The 18,581-nt window shown below is 37.0% G+C and overlaps 1 protein-coding gene across 3 annotated transcripts in view; it reads left to right on the forward strand.

Annotated features, from left to right (window-relative positions):
• The window catches only part of LRMDA (leucine rich melanocyte differentiation associated), a 612,230-nt gene that overhangs the window by 511,219 nt on the left and 82,430 nt on the right, over window positions 1-18,581 (forward strand). For 2 of the 3 annotated variants that reach the window (XM_054637712.2, XM_077183242.1), the window contains exon 6: window positions 4,467-4,551. The exons of the other annotated variant lie outside the window; for it this stretch is intronic. In XM_054637712.2, the coding sequence (XP_054493687.2) occupies window positions 4,467-4,551 (85 nt within the window). The remainder of the gene's footprint in view (window positions 1-4,466; window positions 4,552-18,581) is intronic. 3 annotated transcript variants of the gene reach the window in all.

Below are 18,581 nucleotides of genomic sequence, written 5' to 3' on the forward strand. Positions count from 1 at the left end.
TGTGAAAAAAATTCTCTTTCTTTTCTTGTTAAAGGTTATTGAAGTCAGAAGGCCAACCAAAATATAAGATCACTGTTCTCCTTATTGTCCTAATATACAATAATTTGACTGCTGTATTGGTAGCATCACTTCTGAAAATAAGCTGCTAGAATATCCGGATTGAATATTTTCTAAGGTCAAAGTCATACTCTTGATTATAGCTGAAACACTTTGTATTATTGATTAGATTTAAAAGTGTCAGAAGTGGAGTTTTTGTTTATTCCTGTGTTTAGAAATACAAAAATGAAATGTGCAGTAGAGAGATGATTTGGATAGCAGATTCCTTTAAATTTTGCCTTCTCAAACAATGATTCAAAGAGGATTGGATTCTCTGAGTTCCCCCTTTACTTCCTTCAACAGCTGAAGGAACTTGTGTGGTTGCCAAAAATAGCACAGCATTTTTTTTTGTATCATTGGTCTCTACAAATTTGTATTGATGCAGCAGATGTACAGTGTGTCCTGACACTTCACATGATGTTCCCTTACTAGTACCATCCAAGTATTGCATTTTTTATTCCTTGAAAAGTGGAATTCAGGGATTAAACAAATTAGGCCTTTTTTTTTTGTTTAGTCTAATTAAATTCCTCCACTCTAGAGAGCTAGCTGTTGGTGTGTGGCTGACAATTTTCTTCTAAATGGGTTTATTTTTTTCCTGTTCATTAAAGTGACTCTAACTTCTGCTGGAGTTTAGTAAAGACAGCTGCTAACTCATGGCTAAGTCTGCTTGGCTGTAGAGCAAGGAGAGTGGGAATCCCCTTCCATCAAGAGCAGCCTCCTTTCCTGGTAGGGGTGCTGTGCCACCTCTTGGTTTTCCAGAAAGTGCCAGTGTGTTGAGGTGGGTGACAAACTCCAGGCCGCCCATTTGAGCCCTCTGGCTGAGCTCCTGGCTGGGGAGGGGACAGCCAGACTGGCTCTATTCTGCCATATGGAGTGCTCCACTCAGGACCTGCTTTTGCATATTTTCTAGTCTCTTTATCCCTTCTTCCATGCTTCACTTTTCTTTTTTTTTCTCCCCACTGGTTGTATGGTTCCTAAGTTCATAGAAAAGCAAATACATTGCAAGCAAAGTTGTCATTACCTGACCATTCCCTAGGATTGAATAGTTAAAGATTTGGTGTATTGCTGCTCTCAAATTTAGTTTTTGATGTTTTGTTGTGGGGTTTTTTTGGTTGGTTGTGGGTGTTTCCTTCCTGTTTCATCTTCTACAATTTCTGTAATTTTGATGAACGTGCTTTGCAAAGCTGGTACGCTTTTTGCAGTCCATTTAGTATCAAATACAACAATTTGGACAAAACACACAGGTTAAAATGAAGAGAGGTACCACAGTTCAGCAAATGTTTGGTTAAGTGCATAACAGGGGGGCTGTGAGTAGTCTAACTTTGTCTTGTACATCTTAAACCATGTACTTTGACTTGTAAGTCTTAAACCACGTACATGCAGTGATATACTGCAAAACTTGAATGGCTTCAAGGTTTGCAAAACTACAAGCTTCTTCTGTAATAATACCATTAGAATTTCTTTACTGAGTTATTTTGTGACCTGTTCCTATAAAATTGGAGCTTCCAGCCAGTTTAAGCAGCCTTCCTCAAAGCTATTTGTATGCATAGTTACTTTCCACTGCAAGAACTTCTGATGCATATGTCACCAATACTTGAAGACATAACTGTCACATGTCAATGCTGTCACTGTCACAATATTCCTGTGAATATTAAGAGTAATGCAATCTATACAAATCTCTTTGGAAAATAGCTTAGGGCCAAATGTCAGTATGTGGTAGAGAAAACAAATAGTTGTCTTTCTGCTGGTGCACAGGCTTACTCAGAAACGTGATTTGGAACTTGAGCCAGTGCTTGTGCAAAACAATCCTAACCCTGGATGATATTCCAGAGAATTCAAGTTACTCTAACTGAATGCTTAGCTCAAAGGTAATGAAAACTATTCAATATTTGACAGGGAATTATATACTGTACATAAAATAACAGAAAAACACCAATAAACAAACCCTTCTGTTCTTGTGTTTCCTAAAATTGGAAATAAAGCTAAATTACCCCTTCACTCCAATATCCTTTTTAGAAGCTCTTGAATTTTGCTCACTCAGTGGTATATTGCTGAAATGGCAAAGTCTCTTCCAGTAATTTTAGGAAAAGCTATCATCAAGCTGTCAACAGTCTAAATTGAGATTAAAAGTACCAAAGAGAAACCTTCACTATTACCAGAGTCCCAAATAAGTACACTTGAATAGGCAGATACCATCTAGAGTGTACAGTATGAGACCACTTATTCTTCCAGTTTTTTGAGTGATTTAGAGGGACGAAGCATGATGTTAAATAGTGATATTTTTCTCCTTTTCGTACTCAGAACTACACAACCCAAAGGAAACATGTAGTTGTTCTTGGAATTAGTTTCAAATATCACATAGCTGCGTCTAAGGGGTTTCTATCTCTCTCTCTTACATGTTATGTGCCCTTGGCTCATATTGGTCACCAGAGAGATTTCCAATAATTCATCATCCAGAGGAGATAGAGCTGCAGGTTTGCAGTTCACCAAAAGCAAGGTATCATTCATTCTGGCTGCGGGTGAGAGTTATGTCTGTAGCAATATGTCTGTGAACAGAGGTTCCCTGAAAAGGGTTTATTATCACTGGTGAGTCAGCAGAGGCAGGATATTCTCTATTTTTATTCATCTCTGATAAGTAGCATCCTTGCTGTTTAGGAAAACTGGCCTCTGTTAAGTTCCACTAAGACGTTATTTTTGATGCATGGTGCATCTGCATGTTGTGACCCGATTTTTCCTAAGGACAAAAACGGGGTTGTAACTATGGTCTGGCACAGAAATTGATGGCTGATCTCCAAAAGCAAAATCTTAGTATGCTAATCTAGTCAGTCACCTCTTAACATTTTATGTACTATCATTTAGGAGTCCAACAAGGAAGCTACAACAAGGAAGATTTCTAAGTTACAGCCTTTGACAAACTATTATCAGGATTAACTTTCATTGTTACAGATTTCTGATTATTGTTCTTGGGTTTGGTCTGGTAATTAAAATTTGAATTAGTATTTATGCTTTTTCTTCCCCAAAACACTGAAGCTCTATTTTATACTTCTATATTAACCACACATTGGAGACCTGTGTGTTCATAAATTTGGAGGATATGTTCAATTTTGAAGTCAGTAAGACTAAGGTGAATTCCTTTGATTGACTTTTTCAGCTTAGAAGTCAATATATCATTAGGGACAAAGTGCACAGAAGATAGCAATTATTTTCTCAAGACTCCCTTTAGTGAATTATCATGAGATTCAAGAAATAGTTTTGCCTTTGTATTTTTCTCTTGATTTGCCTTATTTTTTCTGTTAGAAATTATCATATAACTTTCAGTGAATGGTGTCCTTTGTGTCTTCTATCTAAACACATCATCTTTTTATGTCTGTTGAAATGGGTAGTTTGTAAATACTCTAGAGCAAACTCTGTATCTGAAACTGAACATATCACTACTGTGTCACCAGCCTAAGTTAAACTGAACTTTAAAAACTGACAATGATTCATATTCACCAACACAATTCTTTATTTTTGTGTCTTCTCCTAACTGCTGCTCTGTAACTAAAAAGCAAGATGGTAAATGTGGCTTGTTTTAACTTTATTATATATATATATATATATATATATATGTATATGTATATGTATATATCTATATATATCTCTTCAGATGAAACATCCAAGGGAATGAAGGTTAGTTTATTGTAAATCATAGTTATTCAAGCTAATCTTTTAAAATTAGAATCATAGGATCTTGAGACTTATTAGGGAGAAAGATTTGAGCTTCTTCTCCCTGAACACTTTACTTTTAAGGGTTCTGAGCAAGTCCTCTTGGGTACTTACTTCTTTTATTAGACTTCTGCTGTAGGTTTTAAGTATTTATTGTTAGCAATTCTATATACTTGTATACTTTTTTGCATTATAGGCACTATAATTTTTATTAGATCCCTTCATTTAGCTCACAGGGAAGTGGAATGAGAAAATCATTTGGGATTTTTTTCTTTGGATTTGAAAAGTACGGTATCTTAGCCCAACTTCCTATCTCTTTTCATTCATGTGGACTCATAACTTCCTTTAGGCAAATATTAATCTGTTTCACCAAGAGGAAAAATTTTGACATTGCCTAAAGATTTCCTGACAAATATGGTGATTTTTTTAAGCTGTCAGCTGTATGGAAAGATTCATTTAGTAATGACACATAATGCCATTGTGTAAACTCTTGTGAGTACAGCAACCTTGAGGAACGGCAAGGAGCCCTAACACAAACCAATTAATCCTTCATGGCTGGTAACTCGGTGCACCTGCAGCGCCAGCGCTGATCCTGCAGGTGCATCCGCTCTGCCCGATCGCTGCCCTGCGCTCCGAGCACTGACAGTGTTTGTTTTGTCACACAGGCCTCCAGTGCTGCTGCCTCTGCCTCTCCAGAGATGCACTACACCCCTCTGCCTTCTGGATCCAGAGACCTCACCAACCACAGAGGTGCGAGCTCCTTTTATTGCTATCAACTTCTGCCGGGTGTTAAGCTTTGCTCTAAGGCCTTCTCTGCTTTAGGTACTGCTGCATTTCACAGAGATCACCATGCCTTTCAAGCACTCTATGAGAAAACCATAGCTGTCAAGACTACAGATTTTTAACTCATATTTAATAGGATTTACAGGTAGTCTACCGGGAAAGCAAATAAATCTATGGATAATAACGCTCAGTGATTTTTGCGTGTGTGTGTGAGAGAGAAAAATGTAAAGAGATTAGAGTACTTAAACATTGCTAAGTAGATGATTACATGCAGCATTGGTAATTTTGAAAGAATTTGTAAACTTTCTAATATTTTTTAAGTGAGAACTTTTTGGCAGTTTAGAAATTAGGACTGTAATTTTGAAATGTTAACACATTTTCATTGCAATAAAAAGGGATTCTTCTCTGTTTTTCAGCATAAAACGTGGATCAATTTTCAATTTCCTTTTTCATCAATCCTTAGAACTTAAAAAAGCACCTTGGGCAAATTCACAAATTCCTTCTGCATACCTATGAAACAAAAAATTCAGGGAACAGGTGAAAAACTGAAGCAGTCAGGAAGGGTGCATTCCAAGCTTTTTCACTTTTTTCAAAAAGCAGAAATTTGTAAAGCTTGCAGCACTTTTTCATCTTAAAACCAGAGCAACAGTCCTCTTATCTATTTCCCATATTACCCATTGATTCTCCATCGATCATGTAAACCATTTGTCTATAGGCAGTTTTTTTTGGGATACCAGGATCAAAGTCAGCCTTACATTTATGAATTGATGGTAGCTTAATTTTAATGTGTGTTCAAATTCTGCAGCGCTACAGAGGATGGAAGCAGCTTTAGTAGCACTCCATATTACTTGATACCCTCTGAAAGAATCAGGCAGGTAATGCATCTGAAGAAGGATCTGTGATTCAGGTGTGAAGGCTGAGGAATGCAGGTGATTAGAACTTTACTGCAGCCTGTATCACTGTTGTGCTAGAGCTGAGGGTGAGTCTGAAGCTACATCCTGGCCTTGGTGTAGATGGCTATGGTGCAACCAGATGTCCTAGAAGTGCTGTGGGTGCATTGTATTCTGGCACTGATCACACAGAGAAGCTGATACTTTCTAAAGAGGAAGGACCAACCAAAATCCTGAGCACAGACCTGGACTTCAGAGATTAAAAAACAACCTCTGCCCCTCAAAAAAACCTGCAACCCAGTGCCCTCCTTCTCCACCCTCCCTCCTCCCCCCCATTCCCAAGATAAGCAGCTTTGATTTTCAGATAAACATGTTGCTTTTGAGGTTGGATTTCTGGTGTTGGCTTAAATGGCTAGGGTCTACTAACACAATAAATAGAATGACAGAATCTTGAGACATACCTGAGTTCTATAGAAATACTTTCAAAATACCCTTAAAAGCCAGGTATCTTCAGATTTTTTATTTAGGTAATAGTGTAATGGAAGTGTGGCTTCATGGCTGATTTTGCTATCTAACTTGACAAAAGAAATTCCAGTAGTGTTGGATCAAAATGCCTGCATTATTGATTGACTCCTCTTGCAATACAGCAGCTTTGTGTCTGCAGTAGGTGTTGCAGACACGTGCAGCAGGTGTTTGTTCAGAGTGGGAACTTGCCAGGGTCTAAGTGCCCACTGTCCTCACCAGGGTTTCAAAATTCCTGCCCTCTTGCCATGAAAGAGGAAAATTATATTCCCCAAATCACCAACTTTCTACCCTTAGAAGTTCACATAATTTTTATTACTTCTGTCTTTACTCTTCCCAGAAATATTCTGCTCTGCATGCTAAATATGCTGCAAATTTCCTTTTGATTAAGCACAGTTATAAATAAAGGGAGAAGAGCATTTCATCCAAAGAAAGGGTAAAATTGGTCCTTAAAGAGACATTGTTAACATTATTTGATTACTTTATATATATATGTATGCGTGTTCATATATACACATATTCACAAGGAAATAATTAAGGACAATTTCCAAAATTCCATGTCTTGGAAGAGCCAATTCCAAGCTTAGAACAACCTGCTGGCAAGGCCCATTAACTCAATCAACTTCTTTTATATAAAGAAAAGTTCCAAAGTTCAAAAGCCCATAAAAGATTAATTGCAGTCAATAGAAAAATCTCCAAGGTAAAAACGAAATACTTAAGCATGCTATTTTAGGTTCTGAATATCTTAATTTTTTTTCTTCACGGAATGCTTTCAGTGTTGTAAAGTGGAATTGAATCAGCTGTTGCATATGTAAATATTGGTGGTTTTCAATGCATACTGGAATGAAGAATGCTGTAAGTTTGTGAGTGTAATTTGTCCCTGGAGAAGCTTGTTTACCAGAATCCTCAAGTCTGGAAAACGGTTTGGTACAGCTGCAAATTGATTTTTAGGGGACTGGGAGGGGGAGCAGGAGCAAGCTGGATGTGTTTGCTTGGTACAGTTTCACTTGGACATTTCTCACCCTATTTAGCTATGATTTTTTACAGGGAGAAAAAAAACATATAATTATGTGTGGGTTGCACCTTGTGTCTTACAGTTTTGTGTTCATGCATGCAGTGTATAATTTCCAGTCAGGATCTGGTCCTTTAGGCTGGCTCCATATTGTGTACAGACCATTTCAGGAATGGTGAAAATCTCGCTTTCCCTTTCAAAGCCCACAGAAACAGCATATGAACGGTGTGGTATCAGCATGGAATGATAAGGAATGATAACAAATGATAACTTGAAATATATTGAGTGTTATGATGCTTGAGTATATAAGTACATGAAGAGAGAAATAAATATTCCATCATGTTTTTAAGCTTTAGAAATTTTTTCCCCATCTTGGGAAAGTTGTATTCCCTTATATTGCAGTGTTCCTTAGATCCACTTTTCTAAGTTGAACCTTACCTCAGTCCCACTGTTCATATTTTTCAGTGAAAAATCTAAAGGCCTTATATATTTGGATTTGGGCATCTGACAGCAATATGACTTGATTCTTTATGTGATCTAATTGCTATCCTGTTAGACAAGGCTTCCAAAGTGGTAATTTTATAACTGGTTCTATTTTTGTTTTGATTCCAAAACAATGATCTCAAACTTCTAAGGGTCTTTCCTTGGTCTTTGTTAAAGTAGGATTTCATAAGTTGCTTTCTATGTATTTAGAATCCAGTTATTTACTTGGGTGAAGTTTGTGCAGTTCTCTCATCTGGTTAAAATAAGTCAGTTCCAAGACACAGCCTCCTGTCATAAAAGTGACTCTTTTCTTTCTATATTCTATACATTACTTGAATTGTTCTAGCTTTTGAGTTTTGTGGTGAAATCAAATATATATGCCCCACATTCCTGTCTGCTTTTCCAGATTTAACTTTAAGGAAAAAAAAAAAATCAGACAAAACAGTTACTTATTGTAGTTTTTAAGTAGAAATAGCCATGCTCCACAAAAGTGATGAAATGTAGTGACTTTTAGAAGAAATTTGTCCAAAAAGTTTTGGACTTATGTAATTAATTTTTAGTGATTTGTATATATGTACCCTTCTGTTCCTTATTGATAATTTATTAACTGGGTACATATCTTAAAATAGAAAATTAAATTCTTAATATAGTTGACATTGGTGAAAAAATATTTAAAGGATATTTATAAGGATGATTTGTCTGATGTGTGGAAAAAGGCCCCTCACCCTTTGCCCCACTCAAGTTGTGTGTTTGGTTTTTTATAATGGCATCCTTGCTTTATGTGTAAGCATTCAAACTCAAATTGCCTTCTAAAAAGAACAGTGCTTTCCAGTTGATGAGGAAAATAGCAGTTTATCATTGTATCTCTTCAGAAGCAATATCAGTAAATCATGGCTATCATGAAAATTTGTTTTTCTGTACAAAAGCATGTGCTGGATGCCTTTTCTATAAGCAGTTATTTTATAACATTGTGTATTACCTGATTTGCTTGGAAACATATTAATTTGACAAAGCCATTTGGTTTCCAGTAACAATTTACAGTTGACTCCTCCCTTTCTGTGCTCTTGTTTCTGGGAAAAAAACAGTGGTAAGCCTACCCCATAGCTTACTGGTAAAAGGAAGAAGAAGCAGTTTCCATTAAAAACTAATCCTGTATTTATGTAAGTAGTTTTTAGAATTTAGCTTGGATTTAGGCCAAGGTTTAATAGTTCTAATCTATTATGACTTGTAAAAAACTTTCTGAACAAATCCACGGTCCTGTTTTGGTGTCAATACAGGTAATTATCCAAGCATCCTGGTATGTGCAGTCATTGCATTGTCTCATGTCTGAATGATGAGTGCCCAAATGAAAAATTGGTATTTATTTTACCAATATATTTCAATCAACTGACAGATGTGTTTTCTTATTTTATGATCTGATCTTGAAACTCATCAACTGCGTTCACATCTCATGCTCAGAAATCCAAGAACAGAATAATCTGAAGCTTCTTATTAACCTTCTAAAGGTAATTTTATAGAGGCCTTTTGAACAAAGGAAGTGAGAGGTTCCTTTTGCTCAGTTTCTCTTTGTCTAACAGAGTTGTGCTGAAGGTTTCTTTTGGAATTAAAATCTTTCCAAACTTTCCCATTCTTCAGCAAACAATCATAATCATAGAGAGACGCCTGAATTTGCAATGTTTCCTTTTTCTGTGATTGTTATACTGTGCTATTGCTCCCAGAATATTTGGCATAGTAAATTTTCACTAATGACTTGTATGTTCACTCAAAATTCCTCCAGATTGATTGCTGGGGTGTGCCACACAGAAAACCAGTAGGTTTGTAGGATTTTAGATAAGTAGTTACCAAGATAAAAGTGGTCTACAGAATGCACAGCAAGAGTTTAGCCATCCAGTTGGGCAGGAATTCACAATCCAGTACATGTTGAAGGATGTCTACTTCTTTCAAAATTTGGTGTTGAAGGAAAAAAGTAGAAACTTTGGAGAGCCAGAGGAAGTAGTATAATGAAATCCTTGGAGAATAATCAGTTTATCTGTTCTGTCTCAATTTGCGCAGCTTGACCATACTTTATAAATATTCTTAGGTTCATATGGAACTAATAATGTCCATCAATCCTTCCAGAACTTGGTCTAGAGGTTTAATATAATACTTTAAATTATTTGAAGTAAAATTGACCTCTTAATAATAAATGTTAATACACAAATTTCTTATTCTGCACATACATTGTGAAAAGCCATGCTGTCTTTAAATCACTGACATACGAAGAAAAGGAGATTGGTTTACATAAAACTTACTTCCAGAAGGAAAAGTATCCTGTTTATATTATCATTGTGGTCCTCTCTGTTGTTGTTATTGACACTGTTGTTAGGTACTCATTGCGTTTTCAAGCCAGAGGCTTATTTAGAGTTTGAAATTGATTGCTGGGGAAGTTGCAAAGCAATTTATGTAGCAACTTATCATAATTAGTTATCTTAGTGTGAACTGCACTTTATGCTTGTCAATTGATTTTTCTGTGTAAATGCATAAGGCATTGTATTCTGTCAAAAAACCCCAAACCCCAAAAAACCTATGGTTAGTACTTAATCATTCAGTTAAAAAAGTGTATCCATACATGTATATAAGATATATTTGCTTTAACTTGTTTAATAACTAAGGATAGGATGAACAAGAAAATTTCAAGCAGATGCACTATGTGAAAGTTCTGTATCAGGCAAAGATGCTGTGAACAGTGAGGTATTTTCTTTATTGTTTTACGTAAAGTGTCCTTTGAGAATACCATCATTTTTAACCTGCTTTATGTTGTGGTGTGTCCTAGACTGAAGACTTCTTAGGCCAGAGTCTTCTCATCATGAGATTAACAACCTTAAACAAACAAAAAAAAGTTCTCAATAGCATGGAACAGACAAGATCATATTTTCCAGGGAAAGAACACTCAAAAATAAGCTGTGACATTTCCTATTAGTGCCAGGAAATATGTCCCAACAGTGAGATGTGATGTGGTCATGACTTAGCCTCCAGGGGAGTGGGTGGAAATCCTCTTCTTTTGACACTCTGGGAGAATGCTAAAATAAGGAGTCTGTTATTAAAAAAGAAAGAAAAAAAATCCCATGTGGTCTGCCTGTATATGAAGTGAGAAACTGGATTCTAGTTCCTTAGTTTTTACTTTGGAAAACAGAGATTAATGGAAGCTCAAGACACATGGGAGAAGCATGGAAAGCAAAGTGATGGTATAGATGAGTATCAGTGTGAGAGAAGACTTGGTTAAGAAAAGATTCTGTTTTCTCATCTCAGTTCCCTTTAGTTAAGGGGTTGTGAAAGAAAAAGTAAATCCATCAGAGGTGAATAGGGGTTTTGTGGTTCCAGTGTGTGAGAAGGTAATGCAGAAACTTAAAGAATTGTGGTGCAAGGCGTTCCTGGTGCAGCTGGGAGAAGGGCAGAGCAGGATTCTCTCGTTCCTGTGCTGGTGGCTCCTGCTGGTGCCCACAGACTCCCCAAGCCTTACACCAGGAGATGAGGTCAATGCACTGACTCATTGCTATTTGATCACTGGGGTGCCTGGTTTCTTAACTCTGACCATGATTTTTCCCTTCCACAGTGGATCCCAGTTTACTGCTTTCTCAGTATTTTTGATATGTTTGCGTTGTGGGGAGAAGAATGGGTAGAAGGAATGAATGGAACAAAGTATGTGGGGAGAAATGCTAGAAGGCACAGTTCCTTAGGGATGTGTACTCCAGTAAAATGCTTCTAGCTGATAACAGAAGCCCACCTGTGTTAGTATTTGCCAAGTCTGCCAATGCATAAGCCATCTCTCCCAGTTTTGTGAACTGACACACAATCAAAACTTTTGCCTTTGAATGGAACTGAGCGGTCCAATGCCCACACATGTGATTGACTCAGCTCTCAGCTGTGGAGTGCTTTCTTGCTGGGCAGTCATGAAAGAACAGGTTAAGGAGGATCTCATGTAGTCCCTTTCCTGAGCCCTACTTTATTTTTTTACTGGAATAGAACTGCCACAAATAGCTGTGCTGTTTGTGGACCAATTTGCCTCACTTGCTCAGTAGTGATAATTTCTGCCAGCATCTGCATGTTTCTCTGTAAAGCACAATGACTTTCCCAAATGTGGAATAAATTGTAGTTGGATTTGAGTGTGACCTTGACTAATATGGTTCAAGAAATAAATTTTCTGGGTCATTGGATTCATATTCTTGTCACTTACAGGGTCAACAGTTTTCTGTCTGTGTATACAAAGAATGTTGGATTTGAATCAGGATACTGTAGATTATTAAAACTTCAGCATAAAAATATATTATCTTTCTGTATATTGCAGTGATGGGAGCAACTAGTCATGTGAAAGTAAGTTGGGGTAAATGAGGTGGGGATGATATATAAAGTGACTTGCAGTTTTGTGTCAAGTCTTTCTTGATGGCCAGAAAAGTTAAGATTTGGTTTTAAATGACAGCGTATTTTAATTTGTGAGCCTTCTCTGAGTTCTGTGGTTTGAAACTGAACCCAAGGGATGTGATTGAGCTGACCAGAAGTAAGTTCTAAGAGGATCACTTCCTGGTGTGCTGTGTCTCTGTGGGAATAAAATATGTGTGTTTCTCTGCAAGAAAATTTTAAAAGAAAAAAAAAAGAGAGTAATTAAGTGGTTAATCAAATTCAGATTAAAATATTCTTAAATATCTCAGGTGCTGAGCACAGAACTCCCGTTAGTAGTCTAAGACTGAGGCAGACTTTCATAATTGTCAGTACTTTTTTTCCAAATATTATAGAGACTTTCATTTTTCCACAGTGTGCATTCCCCAATCTGACTGTTTTAGACCTGAACATTTTCCATATTTTTGTCATCCTGAGGTTTTTCATTGTAACTTTTTCCATATTTGCCAAAACTAGCAGTCTAGACCCAAGTCACCCATACAAGTGTCACATCAGAGGGAATGAGATTAATGAGGAAGAAGCCCATAACTTCATATTTTTGATAGACTAGAGAGTGTCTGATATTTCACAACATAGCTCATTTTGTCATGCTGGCAATAAGAAACCATAAGAATGCTCAAGCAGGGTGACTAAAAAGTGGCAGAAATATATAGAAAACACTGGCTTCTATAAGTGGAGACTTGGGTTCCAAACCCATAAGCCTACCTAAAATCTTCTTTGGATGTGTAGGAGAGCTAATGATGCAGTGTGTATACAACTAGAAATTAAAAAACAAAAAAAAGGAAATTTGCCACTTGGCCTTATTTTTTGCAATAAAGAATTCCAGTCATCAGCCACAGTATTAAAGCTCTTCCAAAGAAATTGGTTCAAAGCACACCAGTGCTGTGCAGATCCAGTCTCCTGAGAGATCCCCATGTTTAGTTAGCACTCTAGTCTAGCCTGTTTTTGCAGGAGTCCTCCAATTTTATCATTCAGGCATTTTTATGGCCTCATTGGAACAAATAAACAAACATCTGGAATCATGTGGTATATTTAATTAAAAACTTTTTGTTTGGCCAGAAATAGTAAAATCATGAAAAATTGCCTGTCTCCAAGCTCAGAAAGGCCAAATGATGAAGCTGTTGGCTACAGACAGTTTTACAATGTATTGAAATTCATAGATGTGCACACCTGCTGCAAGTCCCCCCCTTTTTTTTTGATTCATAACCATTAATGAGTGTTTAGTGCACAGATTGTAGCCCTTGTTTAAATAGGAATTTGCTGTTTTTAATAACATATAGACACATGTTGATATATTCCATACAGCCTGTACTGTTCTGTAGTACACAGACAGGATAAAGCTTTATATTATTGCTTAAAGGGAAAAAAAGAAAAAAATCTTTATGGTGCATGTTCCATTTGAATATTTTTTCATATGAGCATGTTTTAATTCCAGAAGTAATAAATATCTGCCCCATGCTAAGGGTCTGTGTAGCAAATGTTGGAAATGTGAAAGATGGTGTTTTCTCAGTAAAATTAGAATCTGTAATGGAAATGTAAATTTTCATTGTTACGTTTAATGTACTTTTGAGGACATTTTCAGGAGACTCTTGCTTTTGCAGATAAAACTGTTTGATGTCACGTGAGATATTACTCTGTGGTCACAAAATATTTTATAGACAATTATTATTTGTAAAAACTAAGTTGTCTATTGGGCTATTATCTATTTGAAATGCACAAATATAGGCTTTTGAACATATGGGACATAGAATTTTGTTTTTGAGTTTGTACATCTCAGTTTTTAAATAGCTGAGGCTTCTATTGAGAAAATGGCATGCACACAGAAAGTAGTACTGCATCCAAATGTTGTTCACTGTTCTTCATATTTCTTGTGATTAAAATAATGTGGCCATTCCATTTTGAGTTTCTCTGAGAATTTAGACTTTTTAGCAGGATAGGATGGATGGAGTACTGAAATGTCTTTGGCCACTGGCCTGTAGTTGGTGTTACTGACCTGAATGAAGAGGATGTGGGTGTCATCTGAAAAAGCACTAATTCCCACACAGTCAACACATGCAGAGCCCTGCTTTAAAAAATGGGGGAGGGAAGAAATTTCCTCCACAGTCAGAAGGGCAGCCATCTGCATAACAGCAGTGAAACTGTTTTATCCCCTTGTGCATTTGTTCTCTATAGCCTGCACATCTTGCTGTAACATCTATGTATCTTTCAAACTAGGAACAGCCAAAAGGATGTAATGTATTTTGCATTTCGATGTTCAGTATGTATGCTGTGTAGAAATGGGTAAAGGGTCCCTTTTTAAATTTGATTTCAGCAAAGAAAAGAGTAACTTTGGAGGATTTAATTGCGTGATCTTATGCAAGAAGAGCAAGCTGTCAACTTTTTACTGGATATGAATATCTGTATTCATGATCTAATATATTTACTGATCAAAGTTCCTTGCGGAGCTCTGAAAGCAGATGATAAGTAGGTTGATGACTTTCTTTTTTTTTCTTGTTTTGTGATATTTTTGTGGTCTGTTAATAACCTCATTGTAAGAAAAGTAAATGATAGGAAGCCCCATGACATCCTTCACCAACTTTGTATGCCCTTAAGCAGAGAGATCACACCTGGGGAGAAGAAAGGGAGGAGACAGAGAGGTAAATAATCAGTATAAACAAGTGCAATTGTTTTATGTCCCTTACCAAACAGAGGATGGCTGATCCTTTTTTTGTTGATATTCATTGTGTTATCTTTTACAGTCAGAGATATCTTGAAAATTGTTTCTCTTTACACAGAATGAATTTCTTTTACTGTGTGATTGACAACACTGATATGTTTTGTAAGACCCTTTTTGTCTGTGATTCTAAAGTGCTTAGTAAACCTAGGCAGCCACCTGAAAGGCCCCCAACCTGTGGCTGCATAAAACTGAAATAAAGAATGGAAAATAACCCATTGAGTATTCACTTTCCCACCCACTGAGAGCAAAATGCAATGTAGTGCAATTTTAGTACTTGCATGCCACTGGGGAAAATAGACTCCTAAAATCACATAGTGAAGCATTGGAAAAATTCAGTGAATTTGTACTAAGCACTGGGTTATAAAGCCTAAGGAACCGTAGGCTTTGCCTCTCAAGTGAAACAGATTTGTATTGCAGTTCTCTTAGAGTGCCTCCAATTGCCATGATGATATTTAGCACAGTAGGCTGGAAAAATATAAGGCTGGTGAATACGAGTCCTTTCACAGGAATGCTTACAGAGGGGATGCAAGCAACCTTCTGATGTCTACTTAAAGACCAAACAAGACTGCTGGCTCTGATTTGTTTTGTTTTTTTTTACTTTTGCTCAGTGTCAGGCCATGTAGAGAGATGTGGAAAGAGCCCATGTCCCAGGCTGCCTCTTTCAAAACCATTTCTATTACTAGACATGGCTTCACATCTAATAGAGAACTAGTGTTCCCTCTTGCCTGAGAGGAGTTAGAATATGTGATTACCAAAGCTGCAGGGCTACCACAGCAATGTGCTGGATTTCCCCATGCTGACTTGGCTTCCCCTGCAGGCACCACTGCAGTGGCAGTGACTGCGATAACTTCAGTCAGCTGTGCTCAGGAAAACTGCATCTATCCCAGCTCTACCTTTCCTCACAGGAGAGAGGCAACTTCTGGATGTGGTTTTTTTCTGAATTGTGAGTGGGAGCAGCCAGGCTTAACAGTAAATGTTTCCATGAGATAAAAGGAGTGGGCTCAATGGAAATAATCCCTTGGGCCCTGGTAAAGCCAAGAGGTTGGCAAGAACCCCCTCCACACACACCAAACAAACCAAACACACCCTACCATCCCTCCCAAATCCACACAATTAATTAACTTGGCAGATTGTGTCTGTCTTAAAGGTAGTAAATGATAAATTTCGTGGGGGCAAAAAAGAGAGCAACTTAGAACAAACAGATAAAATATAAGCTGTTACATCATTCAGAAGCAATTTGGTTCTGCCAAATGCCAGCCATTACTGATGTAAAGTATGTGACAGAAAAATAAATACCAGGTGTGAGATTACAGTAAGGTAAAAATGAGAAATGTGGATATCCACTCAGCTGATGATTGTGGATGTAAAGTTTACCTCTGCCCTGTAATCAGATGCTAGATAACAATGGAGGATAGCTGATGGAGTCCCTTTGCTGTTTTCTCTTCACTTTTGTTTCACTGTCAATATAAAAAGTGATTCCTTTACCAGGGTATGTTCAGTAGTAAAGTGAAAGAGAAGCTGTCAGCTAAATTAATTTGTGTTGAAAAATCTGTTTGTTATAAAGGAATAGAATGGCTTTATTCAAAAGAGAATGAGACAAAATAGAACATGATGAGAATATTATGAGAAGAATTAGAACATCAGGAAATGCCGCAAAGGAGATTGAGTTTGACATATTTTTAATGTCTGATAATTCTTTTATCCTGCCAAACCTTAATAAAATTTTGTTTGGGTTTTTTTCCCTGCTCTCTGTGTGTTTAGGGAAGATGGCCCTTGAGACAAAATTTCTGGATGAAATGAACTAGTTAAGATCATCTGCAAGATTTGGAGATGGCATTCATTTAGGAGATGTAGGAACCATAATTCAGGCAGAAGTTGTTCCCACAAGAAGCTAAAACAGACTGTAGTTTAGCAAATAAATAAAGAAAATATGCAAAATTTTGGTATAAAAATGGTATGTTTTGCAGAGTAAAAAGACAATTTCAAAGAGTTCTAGAAGTGACTTTGTCAGTGAGAATAGATGCCAGCTTGCTGTGGTTGATATGGTACCTGGGAATGCACCGACTGGAAGATGTGTGTAGGAAAAGGAATGTTTCCTTCACAAGCAGGAATGCACTTGTAACCTCAAATTGTCCATCCTGAATGCAGGCAGGATTTTCCTGACAGATTAATATTTAGGATCTAAAATATTTATATTTTTCTTTTTGTGAACATACCATCTGAAGGAACCACAGTGTTTCACCAGGGAGCTGAGTCTTAGTCTGTCATTCTGTTTTTCAGTAGCACAGGCAGAAAAGTGAAAACCTTGATACTTGCTGGTCTGGCATTCTGTGAGTTGTTCAGGATTTGTTCCTATGGACATGAGAGAGCAAATGTAGAGCTATTCTGCAGCAATTTTAGAAGATGCCAGTTTCTAAAGTAGGTTAAAAAGCTGTGCATCACTTCAATCTCATTTAGAAAATTTGGGAAGGCAAAGAGCATCTGATTCCTAAAATCAGGTTGTTGGCAGTAGGGAACCCGGTTTTAAATCTATATAACTGTTGTAGCTAATGTAATATGAGTTGGTTAAAATTAAAACAGAATTATTCTGGTAACACTAAATGTTAATGGGACCATCTTCAGAAGATGCTTTTAAATAAATAAAGGTGCAAGAGCAAGTTCTGATCTGTGAAGTTCAATCTACCTTTTGTTGGAAGTGTTTTTTAAGTATGGTGATGGAGCAAAGAATGAATGAAAAGCAAATGCCAAAAAATTAGTAGTTTTTTTGTTCTTTTAAGTAAATTAAGTAGCATATTCCTTACCTGTAGTTTTCATTTGTTTTCTTACTGTTTTTTCTACATGGATTTGAAAGAATTTTCTAAACTTCCAAAGCAAACTATTTAATAGCGTCTTGTAGGTATTTTGAACTGCTCTAATTTATGAATTTTCAGATAAACCAATTTTTTTTCAAATTCTATTATATTATTTCCTAATAGAAAAAGTATCTGACTGTTTCTTGTCTGTTCCCAAGCCTCATATGCTTAATAGAAAAGATTTTTCAGTTAGTCTAAAGAAGGGTTTCTCTGATGTGTAGGTTAGAAATACTGTGTTGGAAAAAAATATGTTAGTACAAGAAGGGAATCTCTAGGTAATTTCTCCTCGTGGCTGTAGTTAAACCTGAACAGATTGTGGGGAGGAAATCCATACACATGCTAGACATCTCTATGCCTTAAAACAACTGCCTGCAGGTGTTTTAGCCATGCACATGTGGCTGGATATATGATGAGGCTTTTCAGATTTTCAGCCAAGTCTTCACTTGCAGGGTAATGAAATGTTGAAGGAGAGGGAAACAAGATACATATACATGTAGAGGTTATGATGTCATATGTGATGAGCTATTGCTGTTTTGATACTTCTCATAAATTCATTCCAAATCAATTGCTAAGCCGTATTTCTGTACTGTTAATTTAAAATCTTGGAGAATGTGAAGTTGTGTGTATGCACACGTGCCATGTGCTCTCTGTAATAGTCAGCCATTGTCTTTGAGCTGAGGGAAGCACCTTCACCTACTCACTGAGCTGCAGCTACATTCCTTATTATGAGGTTCAGGCATCTTGGGAGCAAAATGAGGTCAGTGTGGAAGAATCTAAAATTCACTTTCCTATAGGCAAAACACATCAACTGGGCACAGTCTTTTTTGACCATCAGAGTTAGACAATATGTCAGTTTGGTAACACATCCTAAAGTGTTGCCCCAAGCACCTTAGATGTTTGTTGAGGGTAACAGGAGAGTAACTCAGAGAATGACTTCCTCCAAAGTATGAACTTCACCTGTAGTGCCAAGTTATAGATACTACAGTGCCTTTATGCAAGCACTGGTGCTGTGTATTTTGATGTCATTTGCCAAGCTCTGCATGGCGACTGAATGAACAGAAGCATATGGGTGAATTCTATCCAAGATA

Source organism: Agelaius phoeniceus, chromosome 9 (assembly GCF_051311805.1).
Source record: "Agelaius phoeniceus isolate bAgePho1 chromosome 9, bAgePho1.hap1, whole genome shotgun sequence".
NCBI lineage: Eukaryota > Metazoa > Chordata > Aves > Passeriformes > Icteridae > Agelaius > Agelaius phoeniceus.